Raw genomic sequence first — 27619 nt, forward strand, 5'->3', positions numbered from 1 at the left:
TAATGGCAACTTCCTTTCAACAATGGAGCTCCCATTGGGAACACACAGACTAACCATCATGTTGAATCCATTAGAGCCTATAAAAGCCTCACTCTTGCTAGACAACACAATTTCAATTGAGTTCGGTTGGAGGGAGATTCAAAAAATATTATAAACTATCTAAGGGGTATTTCCAAACCCTCTTGGAATGTTGAAATTTGGATTAAAAAAGCAAGGGATATTATTAAACATTTGATAAATGTTTCATATCCCATACCTATAGGGAGTTTGATGTCGTGACCGACTACCTTGCAATTAAAGGGGATATTAGCAAAAGTCAGATGAGTTGGACCAATGGAGATAAGTTGGAAGCTTATCTATTCATGCTTATACTTCATGATAGAAGTCAAGGTAGAGATATTAATGATAATTTGTGCCATCATGACCAGTAGTGAATCTATAAAGATCGACTCCTTTCTGATTTTGGCATGTGAACAAGAAGGACAGAATAATAAGTGTGGAGTTATTTCGCATGCTTTATGGGTGTATATTGGTATTTTGTGGGCTTTGTTCTTTAGAGTACAAGTCATTAGTGTTTCTATTCATGGAGAGAAGCTGAGAATGGAGGGTGGTAGGAAGAGAATTGAGCCACCAAATTGTGTGCAGTTGAAGAAAATGCGGAAGCTCTGGGGGCTTCTAAAGAAAGGGGGTTTTACCCCTTACATTGAAAGGTTGCAGGGTCCAAACAGAGATGTTACCAACTATTTTGCCAAGCACTAGAAAGACGGGACTATTACTCTCCATGGGCGGAAGGTGTTGGTTGATGAGAGCCTCATTGCCCAAGTCATTGGCCTATCAACCGAGGGTATGAAGTTTTATAGAGATAGGACTTATACTGAGCAGGTTGTGCAAAACTTTCCAAAGACCAAAGAAGAGAGAGCTAAGCTAGTGAAGAAGATTGCTAGCTACTACGATATTTTTGTGATCAAGGGCTTCTGGGCAAAACTCCTTAAGGTAATCATGGAGTATTTAACCCTAGATGTTTATTTCTCTAGAATTTATGGACATCATTTTGTTATTATGAACCATTTTTCATTATGGGGTTAAAATGTCCTTTCTGTTCTATCTTATGTCTACTTTAAGGGCCAATTTCAAAGACCATGAGAAGAACCCTACCAAATTCCATATCCTTCATGAAGGGTTTTTGGTCCTGATTGATTCTCACTTTTGTGCCCTACTTGCCCTGAATGTTTCTATTTAGACCCCCTCTGAGGATACTACTAGTGCTGGAGAGTCAGGCGATGAGGACTCTGACTCGAATTTTGAAGCTGAGTCTCCTCCCCCTCTTAAAAAAGCTAAGACTGGAAAGATCCAAATGGCCAAGACTCTTATGGGAAAAGGCAGAAAAGGGCAAAAGAAAGTTGTGATTTCTTCATCCTCTACTTCGGTGGCTAAGGATACCCCTGTTTCCAGCGGTCCTAACGTTAACCCTAAGGTCTCTATGGGTGAGATGGAGGGTAGTAGGTCTCCAGGTAGTCAAAACCTCTAGTCTCCCCCTCCGCCGCCGCCCAACACTACTAGTGCTAATATTGGTGTTACAATTCATGAGGATCTTCATCCTAAATGTGTTGAGCTTAATGATAAGAAGGAGGACTATGAAGATGTGCTTGGTATGGCAAGGGAACATGCCATTGATACTCTCAGTATGTTTAAGTGGTTGTTTCATGAGTTGAAAGAGGTCAAACTTAATCAGAGAGCACTAGGAAGTAAAATGGAGGTCATTCTTGTGGGTAATATTCAAAGCAATCAGAAAGAGGTTGGGTAGTGGTCGAAGGAGGAGAAAAAATCAGTTTTGGAGTGCATTCAAAGGGTTGGAGAAGGTATTGAACAAATGAAAAAAGGGTTTGAGGACAGAATCTCCAATGTGGAAGTTGGCTATGAGAAAATCCAGGCTACCCTCAAGACTATTATGTATAGTAGCCATAAGATTGTCAAGCAAACTGTTGATGCCATGAATGCAATGGTGAACAACTTTGATAGAATGCAGCAGGATAGGACTATTGTTACCATTGGAGATGATACTGGTGTGATTCAAGTTGATGAAGGACCCAGTAAGAGGATGCGAGACAATATGAAGAAGAAAGCGCTCACTCGGAATGATGACTACAAAGAAATTAAGGTTGTAGCTAAAAAGATGAGTACCCTGGAGGCGGAGGTGGCTGAAATCCTCAAGAGCCTCATGTAGTTGGTCTGCTGGTTTTGTTTGTTTGTGGGTTAGGTCTTTCTACTAGTTTTTTGTTGTCTCTTTGGCTGATGATTGTAATGTTCTATATTTCGCAGCCTGTCTTGTTTTGGATACTTATTTTGCTTTGATTCTAAATATTTTAGAACCCATTTTGTAAAAGGTTTCAGGGCCCCTTCAAAACCTGTTTTTGCCATAATCCAAAACGTGAAACCATACCAAACCCTAAGGGAGAGGTACAAGCCAATCAACAATCAATGATCTCCTTATTATTCTCCAATATCTCCTAAGGTTCTATGAATGATGAAAAGGGTTGATGAAGACTTGATGAATGATGAAATTGCTAATCATAGACTTCACATAAAACCTGTACTTTCATTTCATAAGAGTCTCCTTAAATTGCTTGATTTAGGATCCTTAAATGAGGGAAAGAAAAGGTTATATATATGAAACCCTAACTTTAATTTTGATGATAGGCCAACTTAGAATTGATAAAAATTGAAATAAAGCAGGATTTGAACATTACAATATTGCCAAACTAAGCTCTCAAAATTCAAGGAGAAAATGTTGGGACCATAATGGTACCATTCTAGTCCATCCAAAAAAAATCCAATTTTCTAGGGATGCAAGATATCATGATTATAAAGTCAAATCGAACATGGCAAGTCAATCCAAGGTGTTTAGATATGTGAAAAATATGCCTTGAAAATGAGAATTGGGAGTTTATTAGGATTAATTAAAAGAGAATAAAAAGGGGTGTGCTTAAGATTAAGGGCCCAATTTTATAATATGTGAATAAATGAGAGGTTGTAAGATTTAATTAAATTAATAATTAAATGCTTAAAGGAACCTTGAAAGTGCAAAATGCAATGGAACACACTAAGGTAGGTGCTAACTTAAGCGTGGAATTGGACAACCCTAATCAAGGGTGTACAATTTAGGATGATACAGTTTCGTAGATTGTAACTATTTTGGTTTCGTTGAAAACCTTCTATTTTTACACGCTCTGGTTTATTTTCTCCTTCAAAAAGGAAAGTGAATTCATCATCCTTTGTCCCAAAATTCAAACCAACTTCTTGTATAAACACATAAGTCTGACAACATAGAATTCATTTAATCTAAAGATGAATTCTAATTAGATTACATAATTCTTGAAACTTATTGCATTTTCATGCAACTTGCCTCTATGTGATCAAATGTTTCATGAAACCTACATCCATGGGATGCAAGATTAGCTTCAAACAATTCAAACATATTACATTCTCTAAAGGATGAGGAATTCTACCACTATTATTCCTATTACTTCATAGATGATTGTCTTTGTTGACCAAAGTTTCTCTATGTAAAATTTTGTTTTTTTCATTTATTGTTTTGGGAGTTGTATCTTGAATTGTGGGTATTTTATGTATCTGAATTTGAAGAGGGACTAAATATCAATTTCATAAGTTCATTGGTTACTTGAGATAAGGTTTTCTTCATTGATTCAAGCTCAAATTCTAGCTACGTGTTTTCGACTTTATTTTGAGAAGAAGAGTGATTGGTTGTTGTTCAAAGAAAAAACTCTTTGGTTGATCATGACCAAGATAAATGGGAAATGTAGTTACTCCTCGATGGACAATGGTGGGAATGGGGTTCCTCATAGCCACCCATTATATCATACTTTCAAGCTTTAGTTTTACCTATTATTCTTGAAAACCTATCATGTATTAAATATGCTTCCTAGTAAACAATGGTAAATTTGTAGGATAAGATTCCTTAAAGCTTTAGCACCATCTACTAGTCAAGTAGAATATTGGCATTCCTTCAATCAACTTAATATTGTACACACCAACATCAATTAGAATATTTCTCTGTCCTTTCCCCATATTCATATCTACAAACTTTAGCCCTCTTATGTTCCACTAAATTCAATTGACTTAATATTATATACACTAACATCAATTACAATATTTCTCTCTTCCCCCATATTCACATATACAAACTTTACCCCTCTTATGTTCAACTAAAGTCGTAGTCAATGCATATCCAACTTACTTGAGAAGTGATCTCACCCATTTTGGATGAATGTGGAAAACCAAGATAGGAGAACATATCATTAACACAACAAACTTACCAAGGGCAAACCACCACCTATTAATATGAATGGTCAAAGCCCACGTGAAATCCAACAATAGTCAAAGCAAAGTAACGAAGCAACCAAACCACTCTAGGCTAACACACAACTATAGGGAGCTAGCATTACGTTGTTTGCGAAGGCAACAAAGGGAACCAATCAAAATCCAAAGAGGATGGTATTTGCAAGAGCTCTCATAGAAGACAATTCTTCATCACCTCCCCAAGCCTACCAAGAGCCATAATCTTTTTTTAATAAATATATTCTTCATTATTGCCCAAGCTTCCAAATTAATTTGCCTCCATTAGAATATCCAACCTCAAATTTATTCAATTTATTTTTAAATTTTAATAGATTTTTTAAATTTAATTCAAAGTTTTTCACTTAAAAACCTATACACTAATTCTAACATATAAGCATATTCATCTACCACCATTTAGTGTTCAATTCATATAAGAATAAAAATACAACCATGATCAACCCTCAAATTTAGACAAATGATTTGAGTCATTAAAGACATGAATAATAATCACAAATTTACAAATCGATTAGAAAACTGCATCAATACCAAAAGCCTCTACAAGTACGGCCAATAGATTAGAGGGGCTTGTCCATAAAATCTAAGCATTAAAAACAAAGCTAATTCAAATCATTAGGCCAATGATTCCTCCTTAAACCAAAATAATAATAGATAAGTACAATTTTTAATAAATTTAAAATCACTTATTTTCAAAGAGATTAACTTTTTTCTAAGTGCGTGCATGTACCAATTAGATGTGCAAAAACATAACTTTCTTTGCATGCGACTATGATGTCAAATGTTAGCAATTAAAAATAATTAGAATTTATTTTTTGAACAAATATATTTGAAATTTCCACCAAAAACATTGTTAATTCATCCATAATGTTTCTTAAACCACTCCAAAGTCATTTTCTCTACAAACATTTTACAGTTCACATGTTATCATTTGAAGTGAGGGTAGCCATGTGTGATCTACATTGTTCACCTCCATAAACGTGTTGTTTATATGGAAAGGAGTAACAAAAAAAAAATTAACAGCACACGATATAGAAAATGTTAGTACAAACTTAAATTTCACAATATGCTTGCCACGTAGGATAAAGATTTGTTGTCTTCCTCTTGGACGTTGATTCAAATCACGTGCTATCATAAGGGCCATAAACACAATCAGCTTCTAATTTGGATATTTATTCTCCAAATGACATCTCATACAAAATCCATGACGAAAACTTGTTCTGCACTAATTCATCCCTGCATCTGGACGAAGTTAATGTTATCTTCTATATGCAACACCGTCGTCAGAGCCAAATTATAAATGAAAACATAAGGCTGATACCAGATAAATATTTTCTATGTTTATTTCTCTAAAGCTTCAAGTTTTTAAACCACCCGTTTATTGCATGTCCCAACGGATTGAAATTTTCATTTTACAAAGACGAACAGATTATGCAAAATTACATGTGCTCTCCACAGTTACTGTAAGACCAATAATGGCAAATGCAAAATTCAGATAAAATACCAAACTATTAAACAGATCACCTTGCACTGATAGCAAGGGATTTTGCACGAGTAGGGATCTTCGTTATAGTCTTTCACAGAGAAATAAGTTCTTTTTTGCCTTGCGCAAGTAAAACAAATTTTTTGTATGACTTTAGTCTATACAACTCTCTCAATAGCTACAAACAAGGAGATATTTTACTCAGGATTGAATAATACAAATACTGGGGATATTTTTCAGGACAACCTGAGAAAGATAATTTACAACAGAACATCCTGTATGCAATCAGCAGAAAATCCTCTGATACAATAACCTACTACATTATTTAACACCATCCATTCTATGGGTACACTAATTACAACATAACTCTTCTTCAAAATATTTCTCGACAGGCAGGAACATGAGATAATCCTCGGGTGAAAACCCCATTAATATACAGTAGTTCTTGATGATAACAGATAATATAAAGTGTGCAACTGTGTGTTACATCTTGAGAAGCGAGTTCAAAGAAGTGCTGTTGAACCTCTGCGCCAGTCCTCTAATGACAAGAACTATTATGTCACGCAAGTGTCTCGTTTGTACCATCAAATCCACTTCGTTCTCGCTGTCAATTACAATCTTCAAGCGATGCTGATCATTTCGAAAAAGTTCTACCTGCACAGATAACGCTTATAATTAACCAGTTGCAGAAATTGAATGCTGAAAACTAAATTTTATACAACAACATGATAAAACTATGCAGACTGCTGATCAGAAGAAACTTGTGCGGGAGTTGATATTCAGTCTAAACTTTTATAAAACAATATATGGGGTATCTTGGATGTAGACTCTAACAATAATAACAGTTCATTATTTGAGTCATTCTCTGCTCAAATAATTTCTAATCCATTGTTACCAAATTGGACACAATTTTAGAGCATAACCTGTGTCCTCATGCGGCTGTTTATGAACATTTTCAGCTTAAATTAAGTAGCTGGAGCATTCCCATGTAAAAATTTAATTAGCCAAAAAGGATAAAAAGAATCTTTTCCTATTTCAATAGAGCAGCTGCTTAGAAATTGAAAATATGCTTTGAAAAAAAAGGGGTCTAAAAATAAGAAGCAACTGCTTATTGAAAAAAATGACAGGTGACTTCACCATTTTTTTTTCATCTCCCTTTTATTTGTCTATAATTTTGCCTATAAATTTTGTTTACAAGAAATATTACTATTAATTTCATTTGTGAGATTATTTAAGAGAGATTGCTTAAAAATAAACAACCATTTTATCATTTGTGGAGCCACCTGCTCCACAAATTGCTCCTCGAAAAATTGAACAACTGCTGCTAACTAAAATAAGCTAACCAGCCACATAAAGACTTGCCCTAAATATCCTCGATTGTATAAATAATGTGCTGCTGAACAGCATCTTGGAGCTTATGTGTTTTGTCTATTAAAGATCTCATTCCATCGGTATGCCGATTGCTTGAAGACCATATGGAAAGATCTCTATATGCTTTCCTCAATAAAGCATTTAGATGGCTGGCTTTCTGCTCATTCCTTTACCGTGAAATAACTATGCATTGTTTTAGAACCCCCAGGATGCTTGCGAGTGTTTGCAGGATCCGAGGGACTCGCTGCAGGCTTAAGCTCAAGTCTTGAGACCGGGACTCCGATTCTTCAATGGCCGTCAGGCGCAAACAAAAGAAGGTTAAAATCAAGCTTCATTTGTTATCGATCAAGCATTTTCTGATCTGATCATTCCAACTTCTTGGTTTTTTTCAACACTTGTTTTTTTGTAAAGATTGGAACTATTTTTTCTTTTCTTCAAATAAAATAATAAAAATTGTCGCGGTAGATCCATACAAGGTACCTGAGGAGTGACACCGGAATAAAATGGATGAATTAATTATTTTTCAAAATCGTAGATTGTTCTGTTATTATTTATTCTTTGCATGGATGCATTAGTTTCAATTTGCATATTGTTAAAGATAGGGTTTCAATGGTCTGTTAATGTCACAGGCCATTAAAATCACACAAGCGGCATTATTCATGACTGTCTACTCAACTGTGAAAATGGATGCTTGCACAATTTGACGTTCTAACCACCAATTTTTATACATCACTTAATCTCCTTGTCCACATTTGAAATTACAGCAGAAGTAATAATAAATCGATATGTTTATAATTCGAGGGCAAAAGCCATTCATATTAAGGCTCATTTAGTTTCACCTCTTGTGAATAAAAATTGTTTAAAATTAACTTTATAACCTCCATTTTCTGAGCAAATAGCATATGTACTGACAACGTAAATTGGCTCCATAATTCAGAGCCTATTTGGGCTATTAGTAATTCTATCCGTGCTTCAGCACTTCAAAGTCCAATGAAAGCATTAATTATTTGGGGAATTATTCAACAAACCAAAAGTATAAGATTTTTTGAAAAAATGGCAAAAATCAACCTTTAAAAAAAAAAAAAAAAAATAGAATTTACAAAAAAAAAGTCAAAAATTGAAGAAAAACAATCAAAAACTATTTTTTAAATAACATTGTTAAATAACAAAGTTCAAACGTTTTTTATTATATATATAATTTATTTATTTATATATATAATTTTATATAATTATATTGATATTTATTATTTTTAAATATATTTATATCAATAAAATAATATACATATAAATAAAAAATTATATTAAAAATATATAAACATATAGTATAATGAAATAATATTAAATATAAAAAATTAATAAATATAACAAATATTATATAAATTTAAAAATGGAAATATATTATATTTTTTACATCACAAATGTAAAATTTTATACAGTATTATGTACATGTCAAATAATATGCAAACTCGATCAAAGAAAAACCCGAACCCTAAAATCACGAAAATCCCTTAAATGCGACCATTAAAATTTATTTTATAGAAAAAAATGTGCCTGTTATACATACGAACAACAGGCAGATTGTAGGGTTTTTTTTCTGTCAATTTCGCGGGAAATGGAAAATACGTTTTTTTCAGGTTTCCATTGCAATTTACAATGCGATTAATAGCGATTAATCCGCCAAAAAGTCATTGACCTAAGTCAATGATTTTTACCCGATTATTGGGGAATTGATCGGCAACACCTATGATTTTTTCCAAATCGCAATTTTTTGCAATTTTTTTCAGAGTATTGCTTCTTTGCTTCAAACACCAAATGGATGCAGATAAGAGAATCCAAAGACACAATTGTAGCTAGGAAATCGGAAATCATCAAAGCAAATATCAATATTAGTAATCTAGCTCAATCACAAAAGCTCAAATGCAATGATCAATCCTAACACACTCAATAAAGACATGAAAACAAAACATTCAAGATTTGAAAATTAAGCAAACCAAGTGCAGATTTGAATGTCTCCTTCATGTGGCTCCATTGTCCTTCTTTCTCCTTCAAATAGCTTTGTTGTGGATCTCACCTACTAGTGCATGATCATGATATAAAAGCAAGTAGACAAGATGATTGCTCAAGAATACTCGAAGCGTGATTGATTCGGGAATCGATTCGAAAAGTGATTCGTTCGATAATGTGATTAGTTGGGATTGAAGAAAATCATCCAATTTATAGACAAATTGGAGAGATGATCAAATTAGCACGAAGAGATTCAAATGGAAATTGCAAATCAAGAATGTCAATTATGACAAATTTGCACTTTCTATGCAAAATTGATTGATTGATAATTTATGACAAATTTATATGTCAAAATTGATTGATTGATAATTTATGACAAAATTATGACAAATTTTTATGTCAAAATTGATTGATTGTCAATTATGACAAAATTATGACAAATTTCTATGTCAAAATTGATTGATTGTCAATTATGACAATTTATGACAAATTGAAATGTCATTCCCATTTCATGAGGAAAATAGGAGGAAATTGAATTAGAAATTAGGAAAATTAGAAAATTGGAAAATAGGAAATTAGGAATTAGAAAATGAGGAAATTAGAAATTTAGTGAATTAATTAATAATTTTTCATTTATTAATTAATTCACAAAGAGGGAATTTAGAAATTGATGAAAAACTAGGTAATTAGGAATTAGGAGAAATTAGGTAAATCAATTAATAATTTGTCATTTATTAAATAATTCACAAAAAGAGGAATAATTAGTTAGCCAATTAAATTAAACATTTAATTGTGACACGAAGACCTAGGATAAATAAATAAATTATTTAACCTAGAGGGAGAAATGACAAACAGGGTTAAATGAATAAAATCATGAAACCCTAAAAGATGAATTAGAAATGCAAGGATGACAATTAGGTCTTGACAAAGGATAATTGATATCGATTCGATTTGATCATGATTCTGACTTGATAAAAGACCGATGCTGATAAATGATGTGATTGATAAATGCGCCAATTGACAAGGGACAATGACTAATTGATCTAAATTGACATTATTGAGAAAGACGACGATCGATGACAAATTGATCACAAAATGACAAAATTGACAAAAGGACAGGGATCGATGACAAAATAGATCACAAGACGACAAGATTGATGACAAATTGATCAAAAGACATGAATCGATGACAATTATCAATCGCATGATGACAAGATTAATAAGAGGACAAAACCTTAATTAAGATTGACGATGTCCAAAATGATGACAAATGAATACGCACATAGATGCGACAGGATAAGATTGACCAAAATCATGACTGATATTGTTATCGACAAGGCCAAATTCGAAAGCGAGACAGATGAAGGTTGTAGAAGGAGGACTCGATGCTCGCAAATGATAAAGACCAAGTGCGAATCATAGGAGAAATGTTAACGCGACGCAAAAAACACTAAAATAAGGCAATGCGCCAAATGTTAAAGTATGATTCCGCAAGCATTGACCATTTTTAGACGTCTACAACAATCACTAACAAATTCAAGTTAAAAACTTCAGTCCACTGGATTCTTCAAGATCCTACTAAAGTTGTTGTTAAGGTGTGTCTTTTAAGATATCTGGAAACAATCAAGCAAATGGAAGCAAATCGCTAGCCCAATATTGTCTTTAAAGATGTTTTGAGCAAAAGAAAGAAGTCATGGATGAAGCAAAACTGAAGGTGGATGTGCAAATGACAGATTCACTTGAGTACTTGCCCTAATAAGGGCAAAGAAATAAAGATGTTGTAGATAAGTTTCACAAATCCGTGACAAAAAAGAAAAATATTAACTTGAGGAATATAACCCCACTTCTAATCATCTACACAAAAAACCTATTTATTTTATTCTACACATGGCAAGCTGGAGCGGGAATTTGAAATCCCCTATGGGTGGGAATGATGGAGGTGCAATCCTTGCGATACAGATGAGGATGAATGGTCTAGAGCTTGATAGGAGGAGGGCAAGCTGCTTCTAGATTTGTTGATCGAACCTCAGTAGAAGGAATAGTGACCTGCACCTATGGCCGTTAGGAAGGATTCCATGGGGTCCTGACTGATTCGTCACGTTGTGGTCCTGTTAGGGGACTCAGAACAGGTTTTCTGCTCCCCCCATTAGTTGGTTCTCCAACCCAAATTCTTTCTGGATCTGCCTTGGTCAACCTTTGCTTGGATCTCCTCCCATCAAGGTTTCTGCTTGGGACATATTTGGCAATGTTCAGACGTTTTCTGGGAACATTTTTGGTGGGTTTGGGAGCCTTGTTAGGGCTGCAGAGGGGCTCAACATGCTGCCAAGCTCATGGGTTCTATAGGGTCATTCTAGAGAGGATTTTAATTCCTCTGTTGCAGCACCTTCCCCAAGACTGATATTCTTGGGACCTTAGGTCCCTTTTCTGCCTTATTTTTGCAGCCTTTGATTCAGAACCTGCAAATTGGGTCTTCTAGGGAGTTGGACTCTGAGGTGTGTGTTTTAAGGTCTGTCAACACTGCAGACTGGAGCTTCTCCTATTGTGCCAGTGGTGGGTGATTCGTCTTCCAATTCAACTTTGTATGCTTCTGACCTTTACCTAAGTCAAGCTCCTCATGCCTTGTATGAATCTTGCGCCTTTCTGAGGGACAGAACTTCTACCTGCATGGGGAATGCACTGATTGGAAGATTCTTAGGCTTTCGTTCGAATATTGATGTTGTCCGAAGCTAGGTTCTAAAATGATGGCAGGTACCTGGTAAGATTCAGGAGGATGCCATGACAAATGGACTTTTCTTATTCTCTTTTCAAACACTCGAGGAAAGCACAAGAATTTTGTAGGGAGGTCATTGGTTCCTTGGTAAGTCTGATCTTTGTTAAGATAGTCGACTAGTTTTGATGCTGCCAAGTGCTAAGAACTGTAACAAGGTCTCTATTTGGGTTAGGTTCCTAGGGCTTCCTTAAGAATACTAGGATGAAGAGATCATAAATTGCCAACTCTCTTGGTCAGTTTTTATCTATTGAAAATGTCACAAAATCTATGAAACATTTGGTTTTTGCTAGATTTTGTGTGAGTATTAATATTGACAAGGTGCTGCCAAACATCATAAAATTATGCTCCAAACTTGGTGTTTGGGAGCAAAGAATCCAGTACGAGTCTTCACAGGTTTGCCTGCATTGCCATAAAACTGGGTACTTCTCCCAGTCATGCCAAGATGTCAAAGAGAAGCACCGTATTTAGACAGAAAACCCTCCCGAGCATCGGAAAGAGTGTCAGAAAGTTGTTAAAGAGTGCTCTGATATGAGGAATGGAGGAAAGGATTTGAACATTGCAACTGTGGGTCCCAAAGGGGACGTGCAGGGGCCTCCCTTTTAAGAACACGAAAACCAGATGCTGCAATTAAGTGTCCTTTGGTTGAGCCTAGCTCTTTTTCAAAAAAAGGCAGGATAGCCCATTCAAGTTAGGCTTTGATTCTACTTCAGAGTTCTTTGGCAAGGTTCAGTTTCAAACCTTCATCATTATTATTATGGTTGTTCCTCTGCTGTGGCCTTGCTGTTTATTTCTCAGCCACTTGTCTGGTTTTAAGGCCCATTTCTTTGTTGGTTTTAGTCTCATGTTGATGTTTCCTTATCTTGTTGTTCAAGGTTTTGGCGTCCTTTCAAAACCTGCTTCCAGTTCATAGCTCTAGTCTGTTGGGATTAAGGTGTCTCAACCTTAGAGTTCTGAAATGTTGAATTATTTAATTAATTGTTGCCTAATTGATTTATCCTTTGGGATTAAGGTGTCTCAACCTTAGAGTCCTAAAATGTTGAATTATTTAATTAATTGTTGCCTAATTGATTTATCCTTAGTTGTCATTCACTTTGTGGGACCTCTTGGTAAGGTGGCATCCTACATGGCAGGTGATGAAATGGCATATTCCCTATTTTTAGGAAGTTGGCACCCACTTGGAGATGCTATGTTTTGGGAAGATATTGTTATATATTTTCATTTTGGAGTGGAAATTGATTTGGCAATTTCCTATGTTGACTAAAGAGTATTGGTTTTTTATTTCTATTATGTATTCGAGTTGTATTTTAGCTATTGGCATTTATGGTGGAGTTCACTTTTGACAAGTGGTGTGAGGTAAGGAAGGTGCCTATTCCAGGTTAGTCTTTTCTATGTTGTACTTAAATTGTATTTGACAAGATGGCCGTTATGGATGAGATAGGTGTTATTGCCTTGGAAGTTGCTATGAGCAAAGTGTCATGGGATTAGCATGATGTTGTTTATGACACAACTTACCTCTTAGGTGTTGAAGATGGTTTTGGAAACCATGGGTGCCTACCTCTTTGTGTTGAGCTCTGTATATATGTTGATGTCTTAGCTGTTTTTAGGAGGGGAGAGGAATTCATTTCACAGGGGTTACGCTATGAGATTTTCTCCAAGATGGAATAGGATGTCAATCTCAAAGTAAAGGCTTAGAGCCTGAAAATGTATTGTAACTTGTTACTGAATGCTACATTGGCTCGATGTTTTGGATTGTGAGGTGTTTTACTCGAAAGGGTTTTCCCCACATATATTTGTGTTCTCTCCTGTCTCATTTTTCTTGTTTCATGATTCTGAAGTGTTGAATATGTATGTCATAATGCTGCTGAAATTTTTCTTAGATCTATAAATTGCATGATCTTTCCTTTAATTGTTGGAAATCAACTATGTCTGTTTCCACTTCTATTGCATAGTGTTATATGCTTGTATCAACATGTTGTAATCTGTTTTGAAGAAACACATAATACTGTAGGAACATACTGATCTCAGGGGTTTTACTGAGATGTTCTCATTTTCCTTCACAATCAAAAGCATTTATCTAACCAAAAACAGAAGGCCTGTTTAGAGGCCAATATCCCTTAAAGAGCAAAGATTCTCATAGCCCAATTGAGGCCTACCTCGCATCATATTTGATGCAAAACAAGTAGATGGAAAAGGCCAAAGGAGGTATGGCAAGAAAGAATTTGTCTTTTGCGCAACTGGGACAATGGAAATAAAAAAGCATGTTATATTGGAATGTAAAACTTCAACAACATCAGGGTCAAGTACACAAGTAATTCAATAGCAACTTCATTTTAAGATCAATTTGGCAAGGAGATGATTGAGAGAATGGGGGAGTTCACTATAAAATTGAATAGCAAAAGATCAACACTTCAAAAAGAAAAAATGGTCGAGTCTACTGTCCCATAGGCTATCTTTGGCCTCGTGGATTTTAAAAATTTTCTATTCTTCTGTTCTATTATATTCTTGTATTTGTAGGTGCCAAGGTTTGTCCATTGTGTTGTTAAAGACATTATGCCCATACCAGGATAACTTTATGTAATCTTATCTTTCTTAACTTAGACGAAGTAAATACCTAGTGCACTGGCTGAACGCAAACATCTAGGTAACTCTTTAGAAAGTATAATCAATAAAAAGCCTTTATTAAGCAGAGTATCTTCAGCGTGCTAATAAATGCTGACCTGTCTGAATTATACTCTGACAACTATAAACAACATTTGCAGCAGCACCACTCTTGGTGAGACCTAAATAGGGTCCACTTGATGAAACCGCCAGGGAAACCAGCCTTTCATGAATTTGATTCCTGAAATCTGTCCTTCCAAAATGCAATTAGAGTGTATGCCCATTTTGGAGGATTGGAACCGGATGATCACAAACTACTTCAATTGAAAGATAACAAACACTATAATTAAGGCAGAGAGCCAACTACCAAATGAACAAGCAGTGGCAAGTCAGGCATCCTAAGGTGAGATGGCAACTGAGTTATCAAATTATTTAGAAAACAAGAACCCACCTAAAACAAAATGTGTAGGGTTAGCTACAAATGCATCAAAGTTTAGCTCTCAAAACATAATCAAGTGAGGTGGGCATTGCAGATGCTTTCTGCACTCTCAAAAAGAGATGCTAATTGACAACACCTTCTGGTAAGTGTTTATTAGCTAGATGGTTTTGGAGGGATAATTACCAGCCTATTAGAGTTTCCTTTTTACTTCCCCTCTCTCTTGGTGAGGATCTCTTCTATCTATGGGTGCTTAGATGATTAGGGAGAGCTGCAAGAGTCCATTAGCTGTGCTTAGATGATTAGGGAGAGCTGCAAGGGTCCCTTGCTACAGATCAGTTGGTGGCAGTTTGTTTCGATGGAGAGCATGATGCAAGCTAATTTCCAAGAAAATACTTCTCCACTTGGTATGAGGCAGTTGCAAATTTTTAGATGAGATTTGAATTTGATTTACAAGCTAAGCTTTAGCAGTTTCAAAAGGATATGAATTTACTAGCAATTTGAACAGAGGCATGGGCACTTTATTTCCTTGCCCAGATGAGGAAATGGCAGTTTCAAAAGGATATGAATTAACTACCCATTGGAGCAGAGGCCTGGGTGCTTTCTGTCCTTGTACATATAAGGAAAGATTTTCACTGTAACCATAACGTTTGATTGACGTTAATAATTTGTAGACTGGAGTAACCATAAGCTGCATTTCTTCAAAAATAACAGTGAAGTTTTTGAGGCAAAAGCAAACATGCAGACGGTGAAAAGGACCATCCATGCTGCATACCTTTTTCTAATAATTAAGTTTATTCTGCATTAGGCTTTTCAAGTTGAGTAACTGGAAGATGAATACATTATAATGATAGCTATGAAGTTATTTATAAATGGTGAACAAAATTGCTTATAGCAAGAAAAAGATAAAAGGATGACAAAAAGTAGCACACATCTTTAAATCCTGGTGTTTTCTAATTCACAGGTTGTAACATTTGTTTACCCCACTAACAACTAACTATAAAAGGGTAGAAATAATTTCAGAAGATCATACAGTGAGTTTAATGAAGGACCCCCTCTTCTGAGAATATATCAAGAAAACATTATACCCCACTTACTTTGCTAATTTCAGCTCAAGGCTATCATGTAGATCCTATTTTATGCATGCGTTCTCTATAAAACCCAGCTACAAAATACTTACATGGAAAGGGGGGGCATATGTGCCACGAATCTCTGTGTTTGGAAAGGAAGTCTTTGATCCAGGTTTAACAACCTTAATGCGCTTCCTGTTAACATCTAGAATACGCCTCTCCAAACTTGCCAATCCTTGCATTTGTGCCTGCATGATAAGGTACCCAATTTGATTGAAGTTGTGATGTCAGAGACCATGAAACCCACTATGACTACTTAGAATAAGTCAATCAGTTACTTATATTTCTCAATCACTGTTTATATCATCAGAAGTCTATTTTCCTCTAGACAGAATGACAGTTTAGAGTCTACACCAATCTAGAGTATAAAAGGTACAAATATTGTAAACAAAGCTCCCATACCTTCATTGGTGAACGGTCTCTATCGCGTAAAGCCTACAGTTGAATATGTGTTAAAATGCGCACATAAACTCCGAAGGTAGAAGTATTGTAAACAAAAAAACTATCAAAGAAAATAAGAGCAATTGGTTCAAATTACCTCAAACTTAACTGCCCCAAGATCCAGCTTCTGCTTAACCTCTTTTAGAACTTCGGGCTCTGCAAAAAGAGTAAAGAACATAAACTTTTCCTAAAGAAACACATCTAACTATAAAAAAGGAACTCTGGAAGGAAAGGCATCTTGATTGGATTGAGAGTTGTGAATGAACACAGGTAAATAACTTGCAAACATCAACTTTTCACTTGCTTTAAATGAAAAACCTAGCTGAGAAGCATCCCAGTAGCAATTGCACATTCTTCAAAGTCAAAATCATTTTTTTATGCTAGAGTTCACACCATCTCCAAGGAACCACTCCAACAAAATGAAACTATGAATGTCAAGATAATTCTATTGGTACACAAACAACCATTACCATTGCATATTTACCCAGATGTTCTCCGTAGTCTGTACTTATACGTTGATGCATGTTTGTCATTTGGGTATATGAATTTGATCACTGATGTCAAATATACCTATCTCAACTTTCAACAGTATTGACTATTTGGAACCAAAATTAAGTGATAGGTGACACATATCCCTTTCTTCATCTTATTCTATATTATTTGTAGCATTGAAGTCAAAAGGAGGATGTACCCTCTCTCCTGCCCTCTGTGGTCTTCACATTCACAATCTTTAAGATTTATTTACACACCATGCCAATGTTAGTGATGGATGTTTGTTACGTCATGTCTTGATTGTTGTACTCCTCTTTTCCAATGATGTCCTCCTCCTCTCTCAATCCAATGAGGACTTGCAAAGTAAACTTGATGCCCTTGCTCAATTTTGCAAACTTAAGCAGCTAAAAGTGAACCTTGGCTAAGCTTAGTATCTTCAAGACTACCAAGAACGCTCCTTCCAAGTTCCAATTCTCTTACAAAGGGGAGCTAATTGAGATTACAACATCCCATATCTACCTGGATGTTCAGCTCACTGCTCCTTTGACACGGGCCAGAGTAGACAGCTGATTATTTTTGCTTCCTACCTGGGTTGCCTGTTTTACTCCATATGTTGATGAGACATAAGAGAGGTGTAATGGAACACCAGAGGTCTAGTCTCGTTTGATGGGCACATGCTAGCCTATCCCTTTATTATCAGTATTTACAGTCTGACCAAATTGCACTTTACACCTTTTACAATCAAATTTGCTTTATGCCAATAAACCAAAAGTACAGCTGGACAGTCTATGTACCATTTTATTTATTGCATAGAAAAGATGATGCATGCTGCCTGTTTATATGCCTCCTTAAGCTAGGATTTAAGTTGAGTAAGCACACCCTACAAGTAGCCCAGGCTAAATCAGGGGAACTGTAGAAATGGGTCCAGACTCCATACAGACGCTATCCAAGGCTCACTGCAGGAGAGAATTGAGGATGCCTATGAATGCTGCTGCCATGTATAACAACCACCCAGACTATGCCCCACTGAGCTGTTGTTTCTTTTTCTCTAAGATATTAGGATTGCCAAGAACAGACCCTATACAATCTATTCAAATCCAACACTAATGTAATTCTAGTCATGCATGAAATTATTTTATGGTTGATAAGGGAATGACATCAAAGCCCAAGCAAAATAAAGAGGAATACAGCACAAGATACCTAATTTGTGTGTAGGTAATCTCTAAACATAATGTTATTGCCAATCCAAAGGCTATAGCCTTATCCACATACAGAAACTTGTATTATCAGTAATACTTACGGAATTGAATCACAGATTCAATTGTTCAATTTTCATATTATTATACATTGGTATGTGTCAAACAGCATTTGGGAAATCTTACCGACAGCAATAGGTTCAGTTGATGTTGAAATAGGAACTCCTTCTACACCATCCTCCCTGACAGGAGTATAAACAGCTACAAGTCTGTATCCAACATCATCTACATTTGCCTCATACATGCGACCTACTTCACCTGCACACAAATCATATATCAGCATTCCAGCTTTAATAGCAACTTCGCATGTCACATTTCCATACAACACCAATGAAGATGCCAAGAAACACATCCATGACAGATTTATGCCATAAGGAATGAAATTCTAGCAACAGAATTCTCACCTTTAATTGAAAAAAGTGGAAACAAAACAAACAAACAAACAAAAAGACCACAATGCCAGTGATATACCAAACATTCATAAGCAGTATTCATGAGGATGTGTCACTGGAAGTCCAGGTGGTATGGCATCAGGATGAAATGCAGCTGTTTCATTCACATTTCAACTTCTACAATTATGATTAATCGTAGATTCTGGTTTTGGCTTCATTACTGTTGTAATGTTTTAGTAAGTCTCACTCATTCTTTTCACTTCTATGCTAGCTCTTTTCACTTCAATGCATTTTTGCAAGAACTATGTCAAATCTATGGTGCAAAAGTCTGATTGATTCTCTTTTCACTCATTCTTTTCACTTCTATGCTAGCTCTTTTCACTTCAATGCATTTTGCAAGAACTATGTCAAATCTATGGTGCAAAAGTCTGATTGATTCTCTTTCCAGGTGTCATACAGAACAACCAAAGGTAACCATGCATCTTTAAAATAACATTTGAAAAACTACAACCTACCACTCCAATCTATTACATAATTTCTTGAAAGTATTAATAAGACAAACAAACAAATTGTAAACTTGTAGGCATCAAGTCACTAGTTTGGCATTTCACATGTCAGGCACGCAAAAATTTACAACATTTCATTTTTTTGAGTGCAACAATAGTTTTCACTGATTTGAATTTCCTAAAGATACTTTTATAGTAATGACATCATAGATGAGACTCTGAATCACAACACTTGAACACAGAATTATGATTTGAATTACAATCAATGGTCCAATAAAATGCAGATCATACAATCTGGATTTCTCATCATGCTATAACCATATATAGGCTTGGAAGGAACTAACTGGTCCGGATCTGCAAATTTAAAGTACATCATTCCTACATGGAATAGAAGAGACTGGACAGAATAATATCTTTATTATTTGTGGTGACTGATGAGGGAGATTATAGTTTCAGTGGGGTGCTAAAATATTTTTATGAGAAATTAGACTAGCAAGAGCTTCAACAAAGAAATTTTCCGATATTAAAGATAATTAACGTGACCATTTTGGGAAAAAATCTTAAGATTTCATATATTTAGTAATGAATAAGCTAATTATTTACAATTCCCCTGATCATCCAGCATACATTTATGTCAACTGCAGTAGTCTAATTAACAAAACCAGATATAGTATGCTTCAAAATTCATGGAATTAATCTACAAAAGTCAATCTTTCTAATTTGCTGCATTCAATGTGAGATCCCTTACCAGGGATAGAAATAAGATCCGGACTTCCAACCATGGATCTCAACCACTGAATTTTACTTTTACCCTCCTTTCCTCCACTATAAATGCCTCGAACAGCATATAAATTTGTATGATATCCTCTACCTTCAATCTCCAGCTTATCCACTCTCGGTGTGCCTGTAAAATTGCATTTGGTTAAGTGCTATTCAGATACAAGCAATCATTGGTATCATTGGTATCACTATCAACCTTTTCCCAAAATTAAAAACAAAAGTTATCAGACATTAATAAGAGTCACATTCTAAATAGACAAGCCCAGAGTTGTACCATCGGCCTGAAATATTGAAGCTTATGTTTCAACTCAGGTTTCAGTTTTAATCCTGATGCTTACAGTTACATCCACCCTTTATAACAAAAAGATGACACAGCAAAAGAAAATATAAAAATAATCAAGCCAACACTGAAAGAAAAGTGGGTTAAGAGTTTTCAACATTTGTTATTGATAAATTTTTGCATTAGATTTATTGCTGAATTAAATATAATCCGAGTGAACGATCAAGAATCAGAAGTTTTGGAATCTGAACATTTTTTCATAATCTGCAAGCTTTCCTACAAAACAATATCAAAAAGAAACTCTAACTAAACAATATCAATATATGGGATTTTCTTAATTAAAATGTATTTTTTTTAAGAAATGTTTGGGTTGCTTTTCTTTTGTACTCTATATTTGTCCTTGTGCAAATTTAAGCCCAAAGCAAACAGTTCATAACGTTGTGATATTGTGAGGCAGTTATGGCAAAGATACATGGATTTCAACCACAAGAATTCTACCTGCATTATTTGGGTCTAGAAAGAATACAATTAAGCCCTGACTCCTAACAACTATAGGTCCAGAGTATAATTTGTATGTAAGAAACAACATTCTAGATCCATCACAAGAAATAAAAGTAAAAACATTGTGGTTGTAAATATACCTAATGAACCAAACTGCAAGAATAAATGCACACTTGCGCAGATATTAAACAATTTACCTGCTGAAACAGGGCCACTGAGGGCTGAGACATGCTCAGAAAACCTGCCAAATATATCTGATACAACACAATCACATTGCAACCAACACCCAACATCCTCTAGACGAACTTTATATGAGCATGAGCGTTGTGAATGCAAAGGTTCAAATGTCTGAGTGTCTCCAGATTCAGAACGTGACCTGATTATTGGAAAAATAGCATATATCAATCTCTCTTCTTGTAGGTAGGAACTAGTGAAAGAAAAAATATTGGACATACCATTGGTATTTAACTTCTTTCTTGTACTTCTCCCAAATGCGTTGCTGTGACTCGCCTTTTGGGATGACTTCAACAGCTGTCAATATCTCTCCCTCTACCGCCTTCCCTGTAAGAACAAGCTTCTGTACTTTCGGTATCTCTGAAAGATAACATAATACAATTAGACATCTTCAAATTTTTGGAATGCAACCATGGGAAGGAGTTTTATTGATTGCATGCACCATTAAAACAATATGTGAATTCAGACATTCAGGAATGGAAAGAAAAAAAGGCCTCAAGTAGTCGTTAGCTACTTGCTTCTTCTCCATCATTATACCAAGTTTTGGGGAATACAATAAAAAAATACAGCACACATGCAGGAAGATTCCATACGCAGCATACCTGGAAGGATGATATTGCCAGGTTCTGAAAGACAAAGTTCACCTACAACACCATCTGAGCGGACAGGTGTATAGCTGCAAATATTGGTATTCACTGTTATAATGTTTACTATTGTACAGAAGTCATTGTTAAAACACTAACATCTATCAGTTCCAATGTTATTTGGACGGAACAAATAAAATCGAATAGCAGAAAACTTTACCCAAACAATAAACGGCATGTATAGTCATCATCTGTAGCTTTATAGCATTTAGAGGTTGCTCCTCGAATTTCAGACATGGTTCCATCTTCAGTTTCTCTATACCAACTGAACTCACTGCTTCCCTCCAATCCTCCATAATATTCCCCTTCTCCAACATACACACCAGATGATGATTCCTTGATGCAAACATTGCGTACGGATGGAGGAGCTGCCACAGAAGGAAATCAAATACATCTGTGTCTTCAGTTCTAAGATCAAATCAAAAGTTTGCAATTTCAGAGACAAAAAATAAACTCATAATTACTAAAAGTCAGCTCAACCTGGTGTAACTGGCAGCCTGCTTCTTGCAACCAAAGCTCTTCCAAGTCTACCATCCTTTCTAGAAGGTACCCAACGCACTGCCAGATAAGCGCCCACATCTTCCAGCTTTGGAGTATATGTCCTATCATGGGAAATCATCTTTACTGCTATATCAGATGAACTTCATAACCAGCAAAAGAACTGGCATGTCATTAGAAAATTATGACCAGTCAAATCACCAATTAAAGAGAACGTAATTCTTCCACCATAACCAATAAAGAGCATTAAAGAATGAATTACACACCTGGAGGTTGCAAGAACATTAAAATTCTCAGATGCATCATATGCATCCAGTAGCTCCTTCTCATCCAGTTCCTGCAAAATCCGATACCACGTATATTGTCCACCACCTTCCCTACCACCATAATATGATTTTTGGGGGACCACCTCTTTGTCTTCACAACAATCTGGAATTGTGAGGCCATGGCCCACTGGCTCCGCTGGCAATGCCAAAATTATAGAATAAACAATAAAGCTTACATAGTTCTTCTTCATGCCAAAGTGCAAATTCATTCCAGTTTAAAAAAGAGTTTGTAGAGTAATGAGCATCACATACCATCCAAAATGACATCAGATACAACCCTTTGAGATGTTCCTATAGAGCCATCTTTTCGCACAGGTGTAAAAATAAGCTCAATGCGACTGCCAACATCTTCACATGACAACTCCAGAACCTCTGCATAATAGTTTTTACACATAATGTCACTAGTCAATGAGCAAGAAATACACCTAGGCCAAGAGCAATGTTGAGAACAAATGAAAGAAGCTTCTCATGAAAAAACAATAATCTGAGCCCACTGACAAGACCATTAATAATTAATGGCAGGTTCTTTGCAACAGCATGATTTCTCAAAGAAAAATACATAGACCAAACTTGGTATGCAGCATATGGAATGGAATACAGAACGGAATAAATCGAAGGACATGAGCTTCTCATTAAAATCTAAAATATCACAGCCCACCGCACAGTAGCAAGCTATTTATGATAAAATAGCATTTTTGTCACAGCAAGAAACTATGGTACGAACTCTGTTAAAATTTGTTCTAGCATAGGAAACTAAGAGAACAATGGTTTCTATATAAGAAAGAAATCTATGTTAGTGTAGATTTTTATTTTCCTAGTGGAGATTTATTTTCATATTATCTAGGTTTTTCCTACAGTTTTTGATTAAGCTTGCTTAATTTAATAAAATTAGTATTAGTGTGAGTGGCATGAGCTGTTGATATCTTCCATGGGAGTTACATTTATTATTCTTGGAAACTTTTGTTATACTCTCCATATTGGTTGTATTTGCCACCTCCATCCTCCCAGTTAGTCTATATATACTCACTCTCTGAGCTTGTATTTGCATTTTGTGGCTTCATGTTGTTATGCTTTCCTACTGCTATTTTGTTTCTTGAGTATTTGCATTATTTTGCTGGAGACTAACTCCGTAATGCTATTTTGATTTCTTTAATCATCTATATTTACAATTTAATAAGTTTATATTTCTTGCAATAGATATTGGGTTATCGTCTGTTTTGCAAATTCTAACATAGATCTTTAATTTCTATATTTTAGAGATTCAAGGGAGCTAATCAACTTACTTGCAGGTTTCTTGAAAAACCTGGTATGCTCTTCTCTTGCATCTTCAGATGTTCTGGAGAATTAGAAAAGTTTGAGGAAAAAAATCTTTAAATTTGCACTTGTGTTTTTTTATAGCTAGGTGATTGCAACTTTTTGGTAACCCTAGGAACATTTTCAACTACTCAATAGCATTCAAAAGGCTTGCAAAAGTCAAGATTGACTTTCATTTTATCAATCTCAAAGATCAGAAAGCCAATTTGCAAATGGGGGCTTGAATAGTGCATTAGACATGCCGCTCATTTTTGGGGAATTTACAGGCCAAACTGTACAGTTGCAATTTGCAAAAACGTATTTTTTAGAAAACACTCGATGCCACTGCTCAAGGCACTGTAGCAGAAGCAGCTTTCTTACCACCACTTGTAGGCAGCAAAATCATGTTGTACCACCGACGACAACCACCTCCACCTAGGCTACCAATCAAAGAATATTCTACAAATATTTACTCTCTAAAATTGCAGATTTCAAAGGTGGTTAAATGGCACCCAGAGAGCAATTTTGTCTTTCAATTGAGTAACTTTTAGCTACAAAAGTGGTTTTTTGACTATCCAAGGGCAATTTTGGAATCTTAGTGGAATATGGAATAATCAAGTGAATCTTAATATTTTTCAACTGATGACATCATACTAATGTTAGCATTTCTTGCCCCCAACTGTACTCCCTCTTCAATTCAGTTTTTTATTTTGACAATCCAATTTCAAGCGACTCGTACCCAATCATATGGAAGTCCTTTCTAGAGGAACATTTTTTAATTTGGGGTAAAATCTTGTGCTCATCATAGTGGTATTTGATGCTTTACTTTTTCAAATATTGAAGATTTTTTCAAAACTTTTTGCATAGTTCATGCTTTGAGACCTTCTAAGGACCATTACTTGTGCATATGGACTCTTTTTCAGTCTTGCTTTTTTTGGAGTGCATATTTCCCTATGTACTTGTAATAGGCTACCCTGCTTGCTATGGAGGGTTTTTGTTTCAGGCTAACATATTACTGCTGTTAAGTTTAACCTGGTGCGTTTGGTGTCATTACAGTTTGCAGGCATCCATTTTCATACCAATATTTAGAGAAATCAAAGGTTCATACAATCAAATTCTAGGCAATTACAACCACTAGCCTGAATTATCATGCTTCAAATCACCAAATGTTACAGTTCAACACAAGGTTACTTTTCAGTCTTATTCTGAACAACACAGCTTCCTACATGTAACAATGATCAAGCACAAGACAACACAAGAACCTGTTATAACGTGTTGTTGTTTGTTGGGGACACCTCCTTTGACTGCCAAAGCCATGAACTCCTTTCAGCAATCCCACCTCCTCTATTCTTCATCTACGACCTGTTAAGTTACTGCAACTGCTATTGATTTAACACCCAACATACTATTCACGCCCAGCAATAATGAATGAGCTCTATATACAACATTGACGCCCAACTCAGAATAGACCCAGCGGTCCTTATGGCTCGAACAATGACTGCGACCTACAATCTCTGAGATTTTTTGTCGCTAGCTCTAGGTTCAGACTCACGCCTTCTACAGGCCAATCAAGTTGCGACTACAATGAGTGTGAAGAGGAGTCCTTACTGTCCAAACGTGTTGATTGGGTTTCCCAACTTCAGTGCTATGAATAATAGTTGCTTAATACAAACTTAGGACTGTGTTTTTCTTTGTGGCAGCCATGTCGTGTCTGAAATAGCTATGTCTTTCTAAGATTTTAATCAAACTTTCCTTCTAATCACTAATCGAACTGCAACAACATTCTTTAGTGCTGGGAACCGTATAAATACCTAACTAAGTGTTGTGAATCCTACCCAGTTGAGTCTTCACAATCAAACTTAAACATCTTTGCCCATTGTCTCATACAGTGCCAATTTGATTTTAAAATATTTCCCAGACCTGGTCTTGCACAGGCATAAGAAATGTCACACTTGAAGGATTTCATCCCCAAATGCCAGGAAGACTCTTAAATTTCTCCAAAAATCACCAATTCCAAGATAACACAATTTCTAAGATATACAACCAACATTTAATGCTCTTATTTATAACTCCATTTGGGCACAATTACCACTGCACCATAAATGTGGGATAAAAGAATTGTGTAATTAAATATAAATATCCCTTATGTCTCTAAAATGAAAGGGAACTTTTAATCTTTTCCCTTTAAACATTAGTCCCAGCATTAATTAATCACTAAAGTTAAATATTTAAATTTAACTTTAGGAACTTTTAATTTAATTGCCCAGTTAATTAATGGCTCATTAAATTAGCAATCCTAATGAAGAATTAAATGCACCAAAATACTAACATCCAAAAATGCTTCAAATATTCCCAGTCACTAAGCCACAACTTACTATAAATAGTAAGTATCTAGAAACCCTGTCAAAACACCTTCGATTGGCCTAAAACTGAAATCGCCTAAGCCAAAACCTACACTGATCCCTATAAAGTCCCGGTTAGCCCTCGGGACCATGGCAAGATGAGCTAACGACGGATCAACGCATGACTGCTAAAAAGGGGACATTACAATACTCTAGATTGACACTCTCAAATTGATCTCACTGTACTAAAACTATAATTTTAGTATTTTCGTCATTTTTGGGCCTTGTAAGAGCCTAAAAATCTAATATCTACATTGTAAATTGAACTAATAATAAAGTGCCCCGCTTGTACTTGTTGTGGGGGTTATTTCAATATTTAGTAATAGGGCATGTACTTGTGTTGTCTTCTTTTTCGTGCACCTCTTTTTACATTTCTAGTTCTATACATCATGGATCAAAGTTCAATTCCTCTACTCACACCATACAACTATTTTGAGTGAAAATCAAAAATGATAATCCACTTCAAAAAGGTTGGTTTGCATACAATAACAATGAATTTAGAAACTTGAACCTACTTTGCTTGTAGGAAAACCTAAGTGGTTTAACAAAGGTGATGAAGCCTATGGAACATTATGCTTGTCTATATCTTCCAATCTCCTCTTTCATATTGAATCTCTGAATTCTACAAAGGATATCTAGACTAATTGGAAAGCTTGTTTGGGATTCAAGATTCTGCATCACTAGGAAAACAAGCACATTATTTAAATCTCAAGCAATTTTGACACCATTCAAGATTTTTTCTCAAAATTGAAATCATCAAAACTAAATTGAAATGTGGAATTGGCAAGCGAGATGAACAATTGATCTTTAGTATTCTCTCCTAGCTTGGTTTTGACTATTCAATTTTTGTTTCTACCTTTTATGCCACTAAGAGTGCTCTTACCCAATTTACCGTGCCATATTTGGATGACTTTGCCATCTCTCTCATCAATAGTCTCAAAAGCACAAAAGAACATAGGGGAGCAAGAAATAAGGATGAAAAACAGAAAAAAGAGTAAAAGGTTATGGGTAATAAGGACAAGAAACAAAAAATGGCATGGAGAAAAATAATCAGAAACCAGGTGCCTCAAAACAACCAATGAGAACTTTCTTCAAAAGGCGACAAACATAAGAAAGAGAAGGTCAATGTGCCTATTGTAAAAGGCTTGGTCATGATGAATATAAATGGTTGAAGAAATAAATAGATCACTTGACACACATTCTAGACAAGAATAAGATCAATGTTCCTAAGTCAATCAAGCAAAGTTCACATGAGGGGTCTAACAAGGCAAAAGGTAACAGCAAGGAAAAAGAAAAGGACAAGGCCCTCGTAGCAATTGCTTCTACACCATCCACTTGGGTTCTCAATTCGAATGCTTCGCACCACATGACTTCATCTCAAGATGAGTTCACACATTTGGAGCCTTGTTCC

General features: G+C 35.5%; 1 protein-coding gene across 3 annotated transcripts in view; it reads right to left on the reverse strand.

The window, feature by feature from the left end:
- Positions 1-5846: 5846 nt before the first annotated feature.
- LOC131032632 (187-kDa microtubule-associated protein AIR9) overlaps positions 5847-27619 on the reverse strand; it is an 86163-nt gene continuing 64390 nt past the window's right edge. For 2 of the 3 annotated variants that reach the window (XM_057963648.2, XM_057963649.2), the window contains 13 exons: positions 22766-22885; positions 22454-22649; positions 22170-22330; positions 21850-22057; positions 21648-21721; positions 21267-21405; positions 21009-21187; positions 19999-20154; positions 18479-18610; positions 16702-16760; positions 16566-16598; positions 16214-16351; positions 5847-6508 (listed from right to left, as the gene is read on the reverse strand). In XM_057963648.2, the coding sequence (XP_057819631.2) occupies positions 6338-6508; positions 16214-16351; positions 16566-16598; positions 16702-16760; positions 18479-18610; positions 19999-20154; positions 21009-21187; positions 21267-21405; positions 21648-21721; positions 21850-22057; positions 22170-22330; positions 22454-22649; positions 22766-22885 (1766 nt within the window). In that variant the 3' untranslated portion in view covers positions 5847-6337. The remainder of the gene's footprint in view (positions 6509-16213; positions 16352-16565; positions 16599-16701; positions 16761-18478; positions 18611-19998; positions 20155-21008; positions 21188-21266; positions 21406-21647; positions 21722-21849; positions 22058-22169; positions 22331-22453; positions 22650-22765; positions 22886-27619) is intronic. The other variant, XM_057963650.2, reaches the window with a different exon arrangement.

This window comes from Cryptomeria japonica, chromosome 11, assembly GCF_030272615.1.
Source record: "Cryptomeria japonica chromosome 11, Sugi_1.0, whole genome shotgun sequence".
NCBI classification, from domain to species: Eukaryota; Viridiplantae; Streptophyta; class Pinopsida; order Cupressales; family Cupressaceae; genus Cryptomeria; species Cryptomeria japonica.